The sequence below is a fragment of the Mustela lutreola genome, chromosome 3, assembly GCF_030435805.1.
Source record: "Mustela lutreola isolate mMusLut2 chromosome 3, mMusLut2.pri, whole genome shotgun sequence".
In the NCBI taxonomy this organism is placed as follows: domain Eukaryota; kingdom Metazoa; phylum Chordata; class Mammalia; order Carnivora; family Mustelidae; genus Mustela; species Mustela lutreola.
The window spans coordinates 67123437-67142215 of record NC_081292.1 but is presented as its reverse complement, the minus strand read 5'-3'; the positions used below and the strand labels follow the sequence as shown (position 1 = coordinate 67142215).

The 18779-nt window shown below is 35.0% G+C and overlaps 1 protein-coding gene across 11 annotated transcripts in view; it reads left to right on the top strand.

Moving 5' to 3' along the window:
* CSPP1 (centrosome and spindle pole associated protein 1) overlaps positions 1-18779 on the top strand; it is a 167972-nt gene that overhangs the window by 94386 nt on the left and 54807 nt on the right. For all 11 annotated transcript variants that reach the window (XM_059166296.1, XM_059166293.1, XM_059166299.1 and 8 more), the window contains 2 exons: positions 10998-11127; positions 13187-13334. In XM_059166296.1, coding sequence (XP_059022279.1) covers positions 10998-11127; positions 13187-13334 — 278 coding nt within the window. The remainder of the gene's footprint in view (positions 1-10997; positions 11128-13186; positions 13335-18779) is intronic.

Here is an 18779-nt window from a genome sequence, read left to right as displayed (position 1 = left end):
TTTACTAACAGGTATTTTTTCATGTGGAGGATTTAGAGTTCTCTCTGTATAAGATCATGAGTCATCAACTAATAGAAATTTACTTCTTACATTCCAATTTATATGCCTTTTACTTATTTTTCTATCCTAATTGCTCTGGCTAGAACTTCCTATACTACGTTCAATAAAAGTAGAGAAAATGGGTACTTTTGCCTTGTTTCTGAACTTTGAGGAAAAGATTCCCGTCTCTTAAATATGTTATTTATTATGTTAAGGTAGTTTCCTTATCAAGAAAGATTGTTGAATTTTATTATTCTTTTACAGCATCAGTTGAGGTGATCATGTGTTTTTTTTTCTTTCTTTCTGTTAATGTGGTATATAGTATTGATTGATTTTTATATATTAGCCATCCTTGTATTCCAGGAATAAATCCTCCCTTGACCATGGTGTTTAATTCTTTTAATAGGCTTTTAAATTTAGCTTGCTAGTATTTGTTGAGGATTTTTACATCAGTGGACACAAGCAATATTGGTCTGTAATTTTCTTGTAGCATCTTTGTCTGGTTTGGGTAAAGCTGCCTTCTTAGCATGTGTTAGGTTGTCTTCCCTCCTCTTCAAGGTTTTGGAAAAGTTTGAGAAGGATTGAAATTAGTTTTTCTTTAAAGTGTTTGGTAGACTTTACCCATTGAAGCCATCAGGTCTGTGGCTTTACTCTGTCAGGAAATTTTTGATTAATGATTCAATTTCCTTACTAATTATAGGTCTTTCCAGACTTTCTATTTCCTTATGGTTTAGTCTTATATTTTAACAATATTAAGTCTCCAATCCATGAATGTGGAATTTCTTTAAAATTATTTGGGGTTTTTAAATTTCTTTCAACAATGTTTTGTAACTTTTAGACTATTTAACTTCTGTTTATTTATTCCAAAGTATTTAATACTCTTCGGTGTTGTGAATGGAATTGTTCTCTTAATTTCATTTCCATATTATTCATGGTAGTTTATAGAAATACAATTGAATTTTGTGTATTGATCTTGTATCCTGCAACTTTGCTGAACTCTTAAGTTTTTAGTGGATTTCTTAGCATTTTCTGTATGCATGATTATGTCATCAGTAAATGAAGATAATTTTATTTCTTCCTTTCCTTCTTACACCTTTTATTTCTTTTTCTTCATTAATTGTCTTGCTTAGAACCTTCAGTACAATGTTGAATATATCTTATGAGAGTGGGTATCTTCATCTTATTTTGCTCTTAAGTGAAAGACATTTATAACCATTAAGTATGATATTAGTTACAGTTTTTTTGTAATTGCCTTTATCAGATTGACGAAGTTTCCTTTTATTCTTTGTTGATTGTTTTGATCATAAATGGTATTTAGAATTTTAACATATTTCAACATATTTCTAAATTAGAAGTTGAATTTTGCCGGATGGTTTTTCTGCATTTAATGAGATGCTTCAAAGGTTTTTGTTCATTATTCTATTAATATGGTGTATTATATTAATTAGTTTCAGATCTTAAATCAACCTTGAAATCGTGTGATAAATCCCACTTGGTCATGAAGTACTATTCCTTATTATGTGTTGCTGGATTATTCAGTTTGCTAATTTTTGGTTGAGGACTTTTGCCTCTGTATTTATGAGTGATATTATTCTTTGGTTTTGTTTTCATGTCAGATTTTTAAAAAATTTTTTTATTTATTTGAGAGAGAGTGGATGAGTGAGGGGAAGAGAGAAGAAGGAGGGAGGAAGAATCTTAAGCAGACTGTGAGCTGATGGTGGAGTCCAGTGGGGGGCCCAGTCCCACAACTCTGAGATCATGACCCAAGCTGAAACCCAAGACTTGGGTGCTTCACTGACTGAGCCACCCAGGTGCCCGTTCATGTCTGATTTTGGTATCAGGATGGTACTATTACTAGCCTAATAGAGTTAGTTCAAAGTGTGCCTCCATTTTCTGTTTGGGGTTTGTGAAAGATTGTTGTTAATTCTTTCATTGTGGTAGAATTTACCAGGAAATTAATTGGGTCTTGTCTTTCCTTTGTGGGTAGTTTTTTTTGTTTGTTTGTTTTTTGTTTTTTTATTTTACTAATTCAGTGTCTTTACCTGATGTCAGTTTATTTAACTTTTTCTTATATCTGTTTTGGTAGTTTGTATCTTTCTATGAATTTACCTATGTCATCAAGATGATCTAATTTTTTGGGATAGTGTTGTTCATAGTATTCCCTTACATAAGTCTTTCTAATTTTTATAAGGTCAGTAGTGATACTCTTTCTTTTATTCCTGAATTCAGTAATTTTAGTCTTTTTTTTTTGACCAAAAAAAAAAAAAATTCTAGCTGAACTTATGTCAATTTTGTTGATCTTTTTAAAGAATTAACTGTTCATTTATCTGATTTTCTCTCTTGTGCTTCTTTTTTTTTTTTTTTTTTTTTTTTAATATTTTATTTATTTACTTGAGAGAGAGACAGTGAGAGAGAACATGAACGAGGAGAAGGTCAGAGAGAGAAGCAGACTCCCCATGGAGCTGGGAGTCTGATGCGGGACTCGATCCCGGGACTCCAGGATCATGACCTGAGCCGAAGGCAGTCGTCCAACCAACTGAGCCACCCAGGCGTCCCTCTCTTGTGCTTCTAATTTCCATTTCATTTATTTCTTCTCTGATCTTTTTGTTTCACTCATTTTGCTTACTTTGGTTTCAGTTTGCTTTTAAATTTTCTAGTTTTTGAGGGTAGGAGGTTAGGTTATTGATTTGATGTCTTTTTTAGTGTATATAAATATAAATTTTCCTCTGGGTACTATTTTAGCTGCATCGCTGACATTTTGTATGTTGTTTCTTTATTTTCATTCACCTCGAAGTATTTTCCAATTCCTTAAGAAGGGTAGACATGGTATTGACTATCCGGAAATCTAGGAAAAGGAGAAAGGAGATTTTGAAGACTGGAACAAAGGGAAAAATCATGAAGGGAGACATCTTGACCCAGCATTCCAAGAAGAAGATGAAACCCTTACCAATACCAAGCCCAAGAGGAAAAGGGTATTGCCCAAACTCAAGGCCCCCTGTGAGGGAAAGGGATTGATGGTCCCAAGACCGGAAGGACCCAGAAGAGGTGTCCCTCCAATGGTCGATACACTGATTGTTGACTGAGCCCAGTACTGAGGCTTGATTCTGCCATGGTAAATCAGCCAACACTTAGTAATAATTCCTAATACTCAAGATCTCACAGAGTCCTCTTAAAAATGAAAATTTTGACTCACTTAATATTGGTTGACAAGGAGATCTGGTGGAGATGGATCATGGTAAGCAGTGTCCAGTCCTCATATATAGGACCACCAAAATGTTAAGGTGGCCTGGTGATATGGGTGACAAAGAATTGCACAAATAGAGCCATAAGCAGGACAGAGTTAATCCACTTTCTCAGGGGGAGAAGAGGGACCAGATGTTAGGTGAGATGTTGGCCCCAAGTTTCTGTCAGGCTGAGCCCTTTAAGGGTTTTGAAGATGTGAGAGGATTGTCCCTATGTCCAATTTCTCCTCTAAGTTCTTCATTGATCTGTTGGTTACTTTAGAGTGTGTTGTTTAATTTCCACAAAATTGGGGTACCTGGGTGGCTCATTCGTTAAGCGTCTGCCTTTGGCTTGGGTCATGATCCCAGGATCCTGGGAATTGTGAATTTCTCAAATTTTCTTTTCTTACTCACTTGTGGTATAATTCTTTTGCAGTTAGAGAACATACTTTGTATGACTTCAGTCCTTTTAAATTTAATGAGGCTTGTTTTATAACCTACATATGGTCTGTGCTGGAGAATTCTCTATAAACTTGAGAAGAGAGTGTATTGTCCTGTTGTTGAGTGGATCATTCCATCAGTGTGTCTTAGATTTAGTTGGCTTATAGTATTATTTTTTGTATTTCCTTGTTGATCTTCTATGTAGTTGTTCAGTTGTCCTATCTATTATTAGAAGTGAAGTATTGAAGTCTCTATTATTTTTTATTTCTCTGTTCTCTTCTGTTTTTGCTTTTTATATGCTAAATCTCTGTAGTTATGTACATGTATGTTTATTATTTCTTAATGTTAAGTTGACCCTTTAACAGTATAAGAGATTCTTTTTTGTGTCTACTAATGGTTTTTGACCTTAAGTGAATTTTTCTGTTATAAATTTGCTACTCCTGTTGTTGTTGTTGTTTTAGCTTGCATGCTATATAATTTTCCATGTCTTACCCTCAATTTATTTGTGTATTTGCATCTAAAATCTGTCTCTGCAGACAGCATACCTTTGCATCCTGGTTGTTGCCCTCTATCTCCCTTCCCCACGCCTTGTCCCCTGGCCCACCTTTTTCTGCTAGCTTCTGCCTAAATTTATGTATAGTGCAATTCTTATTAAGATAGGATTTTTGTGAGCTATTTTGCTTTTTTAAAAAACAACAACTCTTTGTTTTTCTTTTCCTCTATTAAGGCCTTCTTTTATGTTAAATATTTTTTCAAAGATTTTATTGATTGGTTGGCTGATTGATTTAGAGAGCATGTTCATGCACCTGCCAACCAGGGAAGGGGAGAGGGAAAGGAAGGGAGAGAAGTAGACTCCCCATTGAGCACAGAGCCTGATGCTGATGCAGGACATGTGAAAGAGTTAGATGCTGGGATGCCTGAGTGGCTTACTTGATTGGATGTCTGCCTTCAGCTTGGGTCATGATCCCAGGGTTTTGGGATTGAGTCCCACATCAGGCTCCTTACTCAGCAGGGAGGCTATTTCTGCTTCTCCCTCTGCCTATTGCTCCCCCTGCTTGTGTGCTCTCTCTCTTTCTCTCTAACAAATAAATAAATAAAATCTTAAAAAAAAAAAAAAGATGCTTAATCACCTGAGCCACCCAGGTGCCCTTATATTAAATATATATTTTTTAAAGATTATTTATTTATTTGACACAGAGAGAGATTACAACTAGGGAGAGAGACAGGCAGAGAGAGAGAGAGAGAAGCAGGCTCCCTGCTGAGCAGAGAGTCCAACTTGGGACTCGATCCCAGGACTCTGGGATCATGACCTGAGCGGAAGGCAGAGGCCCAACCCCCTAGCCACCCAGGCGTCCCAAATATTTTATAGCATTCCTTTTTAATTCTCTTTTAGTTATTATTTTTGTGGGCTTTTTTGTTTTTGTTACAGATTGAAATTACTGTGTTAATTTAAAAGAACTGAGTTTAGGTCAATATTAATTTAAAATAGTAAAAAGTTTTTTCTTAAAGTCTTTGTCCAGCAAGTCCAACAGGTTGGTTTCCTCAAGGACTTTGTATTGACTGATTGCTTTTTCCTGTTTATTTTATACCTCCCTGTTCCTTTGCTAGTCTCATATAAATTTTTTAGTTATTGAAAACTGGACATTTAAAAAGAAATGTGGCAACTGTAGAAACCTGATTTTCTCCTTTCCTAAGGCTTATTGTTGCTATTTGTCATTGTGGCTCTTTTTAAAGTAACTATTATGAACTAATTCTATAAAATTTATATTCTTTGTTATATATGGCTACTGATGCCTCTTCTCGTTTAGCTTAATGATTAGTTCATGACTGGACAGAGATTTCCTTAAAGGGCTTAAATTTCCTTAAAAGACTTAAATCTGTAATACTCTTTGTTGAGTGTTTTGTGTTTGTGTTGGGGCATGTTCAGTACAATATTCCAGCAATTTCCATCTCTGCTTTAGCTTTTACTTCTTCTAGCATAGAGCCTCAATACCAGCAGAAGTGAGAGATCAGGGTGTTTTCACAGCTTTTCTGGATATCTGCTAGCTCTGCATATGCATGTGACTTTCTGGAGTCATAGGAATATGTTAGTTTTTTAAGCCCCTGTGGATATGTTTTTCCCTAATTTTTCTTTTGATTTTTATTTATTTATTTATTTATTTATTTATTTTTTTGAGGGATTGGTCAGGCCTTTGCTTGCCCCAGTGGTTTTACTGCCACAGATACTGCAGTGTTGCACAATTGCTGCTGATTTTTTCTTTTCTTTTTTTAAGATTTTATTTATTTATTTGACAGAGAGAGAGATCACAAGTAGGCAGAGAAGCAGGCAGAGAGAGAGGGGGAAGCAGGCTCCCGCTGAGCAGAGAGCCCGATGCGGGACTCGATCCCAGGACCCTGAGATCATGACCTGAGCCGATGGCAGAGGCTTAACCCACTGAGCCACCCAGGCACCCCTGCTGATTGTTTTCTACAAACACTTCATGATAAGAATATTGATACTGAGCAAGCTCTAAGTATGCTTTAATTAAAGGCAGGATTTCCAGGGAGCTGCCAGATAGGTCAAAATAGACATTTTCCTAGAAATTGGCTCTTGGGGGAGCTCCAAACCTGTTCTGCATTTCCAGTGGCAGTGCTGCTGGTTTTTACAGCTGCCATTTGTGGCATGCTGTTGGATTTTAAGGTTTCAGTAGAGCTAGGTGGAAGTTGAATGGGAAGGGACAGATTCACATGCCATAAAGATTGTTGTTCTTAATGAAAATTTTTCTTTTTTTCATTTTTTAAAACTCTTCTTGGATTGTTGCAAGCCTTACATTAATTTTCAAAATTATAAAAAAGTTGATTTTGGCAATTTTTAACAGTGTTTTCAGTACTTAAATGGAGTAACAGATTTTCAGAGGTCCCTACTTTGCCATTGTGGAAGTGTTTCCAGTTTCAGAAAACTCATCTCCACAAGATCCCTCATACCCATTTACTGTTAGTTGTGAGTCCTGTCCCCAGTATAGTCGTTTTTTAAGTTGTCTTTTTTTTTTTCTATTATGTTTTTCTGAATGCCACATTACAAAGTGTAAAATTGTGATATAAAGTAACAGTTAAATAGTGGAATAACCTCCTTAATTTCTTATAAACTGTTTCCTAATGTATTTATTTTTATTTCCAAGCATTTTAGCCTAATTAGAGGTGGAAGGAACCTGCGCTTCTGTTAACTCTTTTGATGTGCACCTGATCTGTCGTCTTTCCAATGTTTTATTTCTTTAACACAGCTGAATTCATAGGTAAAAATGTTATAGGAAAGGGGCTTGTAAGTCTGCCATTCAGTCCCCAAAACTATTCACTGCTGGATGACTTGTCCTTAGAATTTTAATTGTTCAAATTGGATACACATTTACTAAAACATTATCATAATAGCAGCAATTTCAGTTTATAGAGTAGTATATGCTACTGTCATGTCATTATATGCATTATACATTATATGTATCAATATTTGCAGCTGAAGAAATTGTAACTCAGCTATATAAAGTGACTCCCCTAAGTCCTCCCTGAATAAGCAATTAAGGTAGAAATCTAAAAGTAGTTTTTTTTGGCTGCAAAGCCTTAACTCTTTGCCACACTTTAGGCAACTTATCAAAATTACATTGTAATGATTTGTGATAACAGAAGAGGTTATAATTATTTTGTAAACCAACGTTTGCCACTATACAAAGTACTGTCTTTTTGGTGAGCAGGGTTTTATTTAGGACCAAATTAAAGAACTTCATAGCTTAAAAGGATGTTTGTGATTTCTTAACATGAGGTATTTAGGTTTCAGAGGGGCTATATAAATCCATTGAAATATTGTATGCATAATTTATGTGTGTGAATGATATATATATATATATATACATTCATACATATGTTTCTGCAATGAAAGTAGGTTTTAATCAAATTCTCAAATTCTCAAAATGTCACAGATTCCCTTCTCAAAAATTAGGAGATACATTGATGGGCATCTGAGGATATAGTGAAGACCAAATTATTTCCTATAACTTTGACATTGTCATCCACTTCTCCAGTTTGATATTGGCATGGCATTGTCCTTAATAACCTCTTTGTCACATTCTTTTCTTGCATGTCAATAAATTTGACTGTCGTCTCTCTGGTGCACTTCCAGGTCTGGATGATATCTAAGTAGTAAGAGCTCTAAATCACCAGAGAAAGACGGATAAAAAGGAAGAGAGGAAGAGGAGCTTTCATTTGCTCAGGAATCACTGCTCCAACTTTACCCAACACTTAGAATCACCTTTGGCACAATTTCCATCCCAGGTCTCATAAGCCGGGCAGAGTTTTAGAGATTCTACTAGTCTTAAGCCATCAGTATCATCAGTAAAATCTGTAAGGTCTCTTAAAAAAAGAAAAAAAGAATAAAGTATAGCTTTATGTATTTTTTTCTTCTATTTATTTTTAAAATGCTGATAAAATATTAAATTAATAGTTTTACAGCATTGCTGCATACATAATTATTATGTAGAAAGCAGTTCTAGGAAACGGCAGTTTCTTAAGTTAAATATGCTCATCAGACATCACTTGAATTGTCCTCCTAGGTATATGCTTAAGAGAAATGTAAATATCTGTACACACAAAGACTTATATGTGAATGTTTGTAACAGTATTATTCATAATACTTCTAAGTATAAACAGTTCAAATGTCCACAAATGGATAAATAAAATGCATTATATCCATATAAATGAAATACTGTTCAGCCATAAAAAAGAATGAATTATTTAAAAAATTTTTTTTATTTAAATTTGGTTTAGTTAACATGTAGCGTATTACTAGTTTCAGGGGTAGAATTTAGTGATTCATCACTTGCATATAACACCCTAGTGCTCATTACATCAAGTGGCCTCCTGAATACCTGTCACCTGTTATTCCCATTTCCATATCCACATTCCCTCCAGCAACCCTCAGTTTATTTCTTATGGTTAAGAGTCTCTTATGGTTTGCCTTGCTCTCTGTTTTCCTCTTATTTTGTTTTTCCTTCCCTTCTCCTATGTTCATCTGTTTTGTTTCTTAAATTCCACATATGAGTGAGAGCATATGGTATTTGTCTTTCTCTGACTGACTTATTTTGCTTAGCATAATGCTTAGCATAATACCTCTAGTTCCATCCACATTTTTGCAACTGGTAAGATTTCATTCTTTATTATGGCTGATAAAATATTCCATTGTTTGTGTGTGTTTGTGTGTGTGTGTATATATATATACACACGCACACACGTATATGCCACGTTTCCTTCATCTATTCCTCTATCGAAGGACATCTAGGTTCTTTCCATACTTTGGCTGTTGTGGACATTGCTGCTTTAAACATTAGAGTTCAGGTGCCCTTTTGGATCACTGTGTGTGCATCCTTTGTATAAATACCTAGCAATGCAGTTGCTGAGTCCTGGGTCAGTGCTATTTTTAACTTCTTGAGGAAACTTCATACTTTTATCTGGAGTGGCCACACCAGTTTGCATTCCCACCAACAGTGTAAGAGGGTTTCCTTTTCTTTACAATATCAGCAACATCTGATGTTTCCTGACTTGTTAATTTAACCATTCTGACTGGTGTGAGGTGGTATCACCTTGTGGTTTTGATTTCTATTACTGTGCTGCTGAGTGATGTGGAGCATTTTTTCATGAGTCTGTAGGCCATTTGTATATCTTCTTTGGAGAAGTGTCTGTTCATGTCTTCTGCCTGTCTCTTGACTGGATTTTTTGGTTTTTTGGGTATTGAGTTTGGTAAGTTCTTTTAGATTTTGGAATTTGTAGCCAGTTTGTTTTGAGAGATTGGTCTTAAATGACCCCTTTCAACCTTTTTCCATTCACACATGCAGAGCCCCCTTCCTCTTAAAAAGTCTAACAGGGATGCCTGGGTGGCTCAATCAGTTAAGCATCTGCCTTCGGTTAGGTCATAATCCCAGGGTACTGGGATCAAGACCCACATGGGGCATCTTGCTCAGTAGGGATCCTGCTTCTCCTTCTGTCTACTGCTTCCCCTGCTTGTGCGCTCTTTCTTTCCCTCTCTCTCTAACAAGTAAATAAATAAAACCTTTTAAAAAAAGAAAAAGTTAACATCTTTTAGGAATGATTTGCTCTGGCTCCCCTCATCCTTCCTTTTTTTTAAAAAAAATTTTTTTGTGGGGGGAGGGAAGCAGAGAGGAAGAGGGAAAGAATCTTCAGACTCCACAGGTAGCGCTGGGCTGTCTCATGACCCTGAGATCATGACCTGAGCTGAAATTAAGAGTTGGACACTTAATCGACTGAGCCACCCAGCCACCCCATCCTCATCTTTCCTTTTATCCTCTCATGATCCAGTGAGACAGTATACATAAACATATCTGTTTATCCTTATAGAAGATTGTAAATAAATTGGATAAGTTAGATATACAAAAAAAACTCATTATTTGAAATGAGGATATTTTTGGAGATGAAAAGCCTCCTGTAGTCTCTTTAATAATATAGTTTTATTCGGGGTGCCTGGGTGGCTCAGTGGGTTAAAGCCTCTGCCTTCGGCTCAGGTCATGATCCCAGAGTCCTGAGATCGAGCCCCACATCGGGTTCTCTGCTCAGTGGGGAGCCTGCTTCCCCTTCTCTCTCTGTCTGCCTCTCTGCCTACTTGTGATTTCTCTGTCAAATAAATAAATAAAAATCTTTTAAAAAATATATAGTTTTATTATAAATCTAATACTTGAGTTTATCTTTTGTAATTCAGATTTTTAAATGTATTACTTTCTTCAAAGTGGTAGCACTTTTTTGCTTGAGATTTATGTAACCATAATGTATTTTAAACTTTCCTTTTTTGATTTTTTGCAGGTTTTTCAAAAATTTGAATATTATTTGGGACAGACTTTTTACTGTCTGTCCCAAATAATATTCTTGAAACGGCTAAGAAGTTATTACTTTATATTAGAGTACATTTATTAAATAAATTATTAGTTATGATATTGGGAGACTTATATTGTTATTTCTCTACATTCAGAAAAGTGCATAAGTCATATATGTACTGCTTGATGTATTATCAGCAAGTTTTTACCCCCATGTATCTGTCATGTGGGTCAAGAAATAGATCTAATAAATTTGGGAGTTCCATTAACTGTGAAACAGAGATAGTAGAGAGAGCTTAGTAAGGGGACATTTACTTACGGATTTCTCCTTGACCTTCAGGGAAACATTTTTCCATGTTTTTAAACCTGCTTAAACAGTATACTATTTCAAAGGAGAAATGTATTCTTGTTTTGTCATAGATGGATTAAAATTATTGTGTACTTGATATAGGAATGTGGTTGGACAGAATGAACTGAAAATTACAAGTGATCGAGCAATAAATTCAGGATTGTTTTTTGAAGATAAACCAAAGCCTTCAAAACAGTCACTTCAGTCTTACCAAGAAGCTTTGCAGCAACAGGTATTCATTCATTCATTCATTCATTCATTTAATCATTCATTGTATTCGTTCATTCATTTAATGTTGAACATTTTATGTGTTAGCTCAGTGGTCCCTTTGAACTCAGCTTGGCAGAGGAGAAGCAATACCACTCATTTATATTTCACTATGATAAATTTTGGTGCAGCTAGATTAGAATACTTTTGGAAGCACATTTTGAAAGCACAAGATAAGAATAAATGCCTGGCAGTTAGGAGGGCTTCATGTGTTGTTTAAACTTGAACTGCATGTTAAACAATGAATACATTTTAAATTCCTGGCATATTCAGGGAATGGAAATCGATGTGGGAGAGGGGCTGAAGTATTATAGTGTGCTGGATTGTGAAGGATTAACTAATAAGGAATTTTCAGTTTTATCCTGTTACAGAGAGCCTAAGGGAAGAAAGTTTAAGCCAGAGAATGAAAAGAATAGTTGATGTGAATACCTTTAAGTTTTAGAGGGGTAGCTAGTTGTGATGTATATGATTGGGAAAAATGTGGCAGAGAAAACTTTTCTATAGACTATTGAGGCAGTCCAGACAGGAGGTAAGGAGGCCCTTACTAGATAGGGAAGATGGGGGGACATCTAGAAGACAACTCTGGGATTTATTGATAGGACTTAGATAGAGGGAATGATAAAGAACAGGGGGCTTGAAGATGATTCTGAATGTTGTAGTCTATAAGAATAATGAGGCTATGAATATGAACTAAGATAAAAAAGTAGAACATTTTTAGGGACGAGGATAATGGGTTCTGTTGTAGTTTGTAATATTTTAAGAAAGTTTGCTTAAAAGTAATTATATCAAATATATGGGGTTCTTAGGGGAGTATCCATATCTCTGAGAGGATTCTGGAACTCTTAGCGGGTATATGTCCATCTGAAGTACTTCTCTGTGAAATTCCACTTGGATTTTTTTTCTAAAGCTCTTTTTGTTCAGATTTTACTTGGGTAGCCTCCTTGAAAATGGATTTTTTTAAAGGTAGAATTACAGCTTTATTTTTTGGATGGTAGATTTCTACAATAAAAGATTGAATTTATATCTGTTTTCAAATGAGCATATTAATAACACCACTGGCAAAGCTACATTGCCTAACTCTAGAATTTTATTTCATGTATGTGATGACCTCTTAGCCTTGGTGGGGTGGTTGCTTAAATTTTCCATGGATGTGGTTATGATTTCTGTGTGTGTGTGTGTTTGTGGTTGTGATTTTTTTTTTTTAAAGATTTTATTTATTTATTTGACAGAAATAGAGATCACAAGTAGGTATAGAGGGAGGCAGAGGGAGAAGGAGAAGCAGGCTCCCTGCCGAGCAGAGAGCCCGACGTGGGGCTCAATCCCAGGACCCTGAGATCATGACCTGAGTGGAAGGCAGAGGCTTAAACCACTGAACCACCCAGGTTCCCCTGTGGTTGTGATTTTAAGAGTAACTTTCCAAAGCATAGATACTTTTTCATTGCCTTCCATGCCTAGAGACCAGCCTGTGCTTATATTTGATGATGAAAAGACTGTTTTGTATGCTTTCATAAAGTTTTACTTAAAGTAGCCCAGAATTCTTTGAATAGCTTTGAACCTTCAACCTCTTGACTTCTGGGAATGGAGTTTCCAAGGGTAAAATGAGTAGGTCTGGTGAGATGTGGGGAGTAGTTTATGGCTGGTCAGGTCCCATAACAGGGTAGATGAAAAAGGGAAGTAGGGAGATCCTGTTGGTCCTCATGCAACTAGTAAGGTTTAGGAAGGAATGGCTCTGGTAGAGGTTGGTGGGAAGGAAGAATTTGTACAGTTAGAGCTGGCATCAGTGGCTGGAAAGCACTCTGGAAGCAATGATATGAGGGACCAACAGCTGTTTATTTTAGCCAAGGAAGTGTTTTTAAATTGGGTATTCCATAGATTTGTGATTTCAAATTTTATAGGGTGGCAGATTGTGTAAAAAGAAAAAAATCCAGTTTTTTTCTCTAATAAGAAAAATAAAATCTAATATTAAAACTAAACTTTTTGTATCAGAATACTTGTTAATACTAATGTTTCTTAATATTAACAAGATTCGGGAAAGAGAAGAAAGAAGGAAGAAAGAACGTGAAGAAAAAGAAGAATATGAAGCTAAATTAGAAGCTGAAATGAGAAGTTACAACCCCTGGGGAAAAGGTGGAGGTGGTGCTCCTCTGAGAGATGCAAAAGGAAATCTGATAAGTACGTTATTTCCATTGATCTGTTGTTTTTAAAAGAAACTGAAATATTTTTAAATTTTTAAAGGAATGGGGGGGTAGAAGTGAGTATCATAGCCTGTAAGGCAAGGTCTCTTTTTATATAGCTTAATGCAAAAGAGATATTTTATAATACATATAATAACAGGTTAGAAAGTCTTTTTTTTTTTTTTTGAGTATTCATTTAATTTTATTACATGTTTTTTCATCCTCTAATGATAATAATTCAATTGCAGAGAAAAGCTCATGTTAGTTGTCAGGTTTTTACCCAAACCGGTAATTAGATTTTTTTTTTTAAAAAACATCCTGGTAAAAATAACAAAACTCTTATTAAATTTTTTTTTAAACTAGTAAGACATATTTAAAATAAGTGATCTGAAATAGTTGTGGGGTGCAGTATTTCATAAATGCCATATACCTGCACAGTGCAAGGACTCCATGGAAAAATAAAGACCAGATCTCAGAAACTTTCTGGTAGGTTGCAGAAACATATTGATTTGTCTTTAAGTTATTTACTCTCATAAATATTTGATCTAGAGGGGTGCTTGCGTCTTTTAGTCGGTTAAGCGTCTGACTCTTGATTTCAACTCAGGTCAGGATCTTAGGGTTATGAGATCGAGTCCCACCTTGGTCTCTGTGCTGGGTGTGTAGCCTGTTTTAGATTCTTTCTCTCTCTCTCTCTCTCTCCCTCTGCCTGACACCTCCCCCCCAACTTTCACATACTCTCTCTTCCTCTCTTAAATGTTTGAGATAAAAACAACAACAGCCAGCTCTTTGAAAAAAAAAAAAGGTCTTATACAACTTGTTTTGTATATTGGGATGGTCTCTGATTAACTTTTAGATCAGGATAAAAAGAGACAAAGATAGGTTTTTGAAAATTGTTTTATTAGAATAGAGAAATGAATACTAGAAACCCAGTAAATGGTAAAAATGTAGATTTCATTTTGTTCTTCAAGTATTATACATTATTATAGGGATAGTTGAGGGATGTAGTCAGAATACTTTCTGGTTATTGAGTTATTAAGAGTTCTTAAATATTATGCTTTTGCTTTGTTAAAGATGGCTTTTTAAAAAGATGTATTTGAGACCCACTTAAATTGCTAAGATACATCTTTTCTTCCCAAAGGATTTGTTCCTTTCCAATCTTCACCTCATACTTTGTTCATGGTTTGAAGACTGGAACTCTTACTCTTTTATAGATGAGGTGATTTTAGATGATACATAGATAAACATTTCTTATCTTAAAAATTAATTGTTGATTTGAATATATATTAAAAAACTGGTTTTTCATTGGATAATGCTATAATATATCCTTTTAAAATACAGGTGTTAATTAGTTCAGGCATTTAACAAAAAGTGCTTTAACAAACACCCCCTAATTATCAGAAGCTTGTGGCTGAAAGCTTAAGGCTATAAAAGTTACTTCTCACTTATGTCTCATTCGGATGCTCTTTGAGTGGGTCTCCTCCAAGAGGTGACTCAGGATTTCAGGGCTCTTTTCTTGTATCATTCATCCACTTTGACATCCTTCACTTCTAGCAGCCAAACAGGGTTTAGTGGTGGGAGAATTAGTTGAGAGTTTTGGGGGGGGGTTCTGGTCTCGAGGTGGTGGGAATATTGCTTTGTCTCTTTGCTCCAATATTCAGACCTAATTATAAGGAGACCTAATTATAGTGCCTAGGAAGAGGATATGACATTGATAAGCATCTAGTCAAGTCTTTGCTGTAGTGAATTTAAATTGTGAATTTATAGAAACATAGTAGTTACTGGGTAGGAGGTGCTTAAATGCCTGAAACTTTGGTAAACACTGGAATAGAATAATTTCCTAGGACTTTGAAGCTGGCCTCTAAGATTATTTCCAGTTCACGCAATACAGTTATGTTGTTCTGTATGTGTTTAGTTGGTGGTAGGGAGTAGGATAAATGTGGATTATTGAATTATAAAATACTGTTTTAGAATTGTTTGACCTAATAGTAATGAAGCAGACTTTTCTGTGTTTTTCATTTTTAGCAGTAATGTTTACTTTGCTTATTTAATGCAACAGTCATGCCATGTGATAGAAAAGTATATTATTTTATCAAATACAGTGGAACTCTTTTTTAAATGGTATTTTCAAAGCAGGTAAACTCATCCCTTAAGGGCTATCTGTTTGTAACTTGATCTGTTTTAGAGAGGGAGGGAAGGGAAGGAATGTGATTTATCTATTCTATTTGAAACATGTTGTAAAGATCTGTATTCTTGTTTACTTCATATAATGACCAAGATCATATAATTTCTGTACTTTCTGTTGGCCCACTTTAATTTGGCTGCTGGCTTCTCTAGTTACTCCTGTTTTATCTTTGGTCTTTTATTGCAAAGAAATTAAGGAAATTTAATGTTTATCCTTAGCTCTTTGGGGAAGATGTCTATAACGGGAAGTAGTTATTAATAAATATTAAAATCTGTTACCCAGATGACTAGAATAGCACTAACTTTTTTTTTTGCATCAACCCTCCCTTTTAAAGTAAATATTTCTCATTTTTATTATTTGTGTGACACTTAAAAATCTGTTTCTCTTCTTAGCTCCTTTTTCATTAAAGTTCTTTTTTTTTTAAGTTCCAATAAAACAAACTATATTCTAATGACTTTTAATGGGTGAATGAATAAACAAACTGTAGTACATTCGTACCATGGCTTGCTACCTAGCAGTTAAAGGAATGAACTATTGATGCGCATAGTAACTTGAAACTCTTCAAAGAACTTAAGCTAAGTGAAAGAAGCCCCTTTCTAAAGGTTATATACATGTATATTCTTAAAATGATTTTAGGGATAGTGATGTTACATGAATCTATCATATGTTAAAATTCTTAAAAACTACTCCAAAAAATCAATAAAATTTAAAAATACCTAACCAATTTGAAAGACAGCAGAAGTATTTTAGTTCTGATTAATAGTTAGATTAAATGTTTCTTCACATATCTTTGATTCATATTTGTATTTCTTTTATGTATAGTATTTGCCCCAGTTAGATTTATGTTTGTTTTTATGTGATTATTGAGACACAATTTGCATATGACACAATTCATTCTTTTTAAAGTGTATTATTCAATGAGTTTTGACAACTGATTCCAGGACCCACAGTCACAATCAAGATTCAGAACATTTCCAGTTTATCCAACCCTTGCCAACACCCCTGATCTGCATTCTGACAAAATAGTTTTTGCCTTTTGTATCCTTTTCTCCTTAGTTTTAGTGGTTTATCCATGTTGTATGTGTCTGTAGTTTACTTCTTTTTATTACTAAATAGAACTCTACTACGTGGAGGTACCATGATTGTGTATCCTTTTACCAGTTGATGGGTATTTGGCTTGTTCACAGTTCAGGCTGTTATAAATAAAGCTGTTATAAACATTTACCTTCAGCTCTTGTGCACATAAATTTTCGTCTTTCCTGGCTAGATGCATAGGAATGGAATTCCTGGGAATTCCATTAAGTAAGTGTATATTTAACTTTGTAAGAAACTGCTAGATCATTTTCCAAAGTGGTTGTGCCATTTTGCATTCTTACCAGCAAAGCACAAGATTTCTGGTTGCATTACATTCTCATCAGCCCTTGTATTTAGCCTTTCTATTAAGTAGGTAGGACATCTCATTGTGGTTTTAAAAAAAGCAAACAAAAAAAAGTTTTTATTTTGAAATAATTCAAGACTTAGAGAAGAGTTACAAAGATATAGAGTGTACCCTTCACCTAGCTTCCCATAATGCTAACATCTTCAGTAATCTAGCATAGTGTTCTAAATGAGAAATTAAAATTTTAATTTAATGAGCTCTCATTTCCCATGAAATGTTTATCCCTTTAAAACATACAATGCCTGGGTGGCTCAGTAGGCTGAGCATTTTTCTTTGGCCTGGGTCATAATCCTGGGGTCCTAAGATCAAGTCCCACATTGGGCCCCTTGCTTAGAGGGAGCCTGCTTTTCCCTCTGCCTGCTGCTCTCCCTCTCTGACAAATAAATAAATAAAATATTTAAAGAAAATAAAATATACAGTTCAGCAGTTTTTAGTATATTCACAGAGCTGTGCTACAATCACAAAGTCAATTTTAGAACATTTTGTACATTGAATTGCCTTGATGTGCTTGCTGAAAATCAGTTGACCACAAAATTATTTATGGACCCTTTAATGTTCTGTTCCATTGATCTAGATGTCTATCCTTATGCCCATATCATACTCTCTTGATTACTATAGCTTTGTAGTAAGTTTTGAAATTGAGAAGTGTGAGTCTCCCAACTTTGTTCTTCTTTCTCAAGATTGTTTTGTCTACTTGACTTCCCTCCCTTCCATTTTCATTGAAATTTTACTATCAGTTTGCCAACCTCAATAAAAAAGTGTGGTAGGATTTTCATTGAGATTTCATTTACAAAAAGATCAATTTGGGACAGCCAGTATCTTAACTATATTGAGTCTTTTGATCCATGAATGTGGAATATTTATCTGCTTATTGACTCTTAGTTAACATCTTTTAGCAGTATTTTGCAGTTTTCAGGTATTGTAATATATTTTGTTAATTGTATCCATAAGTATTTCATGTATTTTAATGCTATTTTAAATGTTAAATAATACATTTAAAATTATCAGTAGTCATTTTTTCATTGCTCGTATATACAGTTGATTTTTCTGTGTTCTTAATGCATTAGTTTTAGTAGTTTTTTTTTTGTAGGTTTTTTGGGATTTTTTAATGTAGGCAATCATGTTATTTGCAAACAGTTTCACTTCTTCCTTTCCATTGCCTTCCTTTCCGTACCTTTTAATTATTTTGCTTATGTTTTACACTTGTTTGGAACTCCAGTACAATGCTTAGAAATCATGAGAACAGATAGCCTTGTCTTATCTGATTTTAGGTGGAAAGTATTCAGTCTTTTCACCAGTTGGTATAATGTTGGCTATAGGTTTTTTCGTAGATTTTTTTCTTTAATCAGGTCTAGGACATTCTCTTCTATTCCTCCTCATACTTTTCACATGAATATATGTTGAATTTTGTCAAGTGCTTTTCTATATCTTTTGAAGTGATAATTACATCTTTCTTTATTGATACATGGTGAGTTACATTGCTAATTTTTTTAAAGATTTTTTAAAATTTTTTATTTGACAGACAGATAGCACAAGTAGGCAGGGCAGCAGGCCACCGGAGTGGGAGAAGCTCAGACTCTCTGGTGAGCAGGGAGCCTGAAACGGGGCTCGATCCCAGGACTCTGGGATCGTGACCTGAGCCTAAGGCAGATACTTATCCAACTGAGCCACCCAGGTGCCCCACATTGACTAATTTTTTAAATGTTGAGCTGCTCTTTGATCCTGGCATCAACATGAGTAGGGAAAAGTTTCCTGTTTTGTTGCTCGAATTTACCAGTGAAGTCATCTGGGCAGGGAATTTTCTTTTTTCTTCCTTTTTAAAA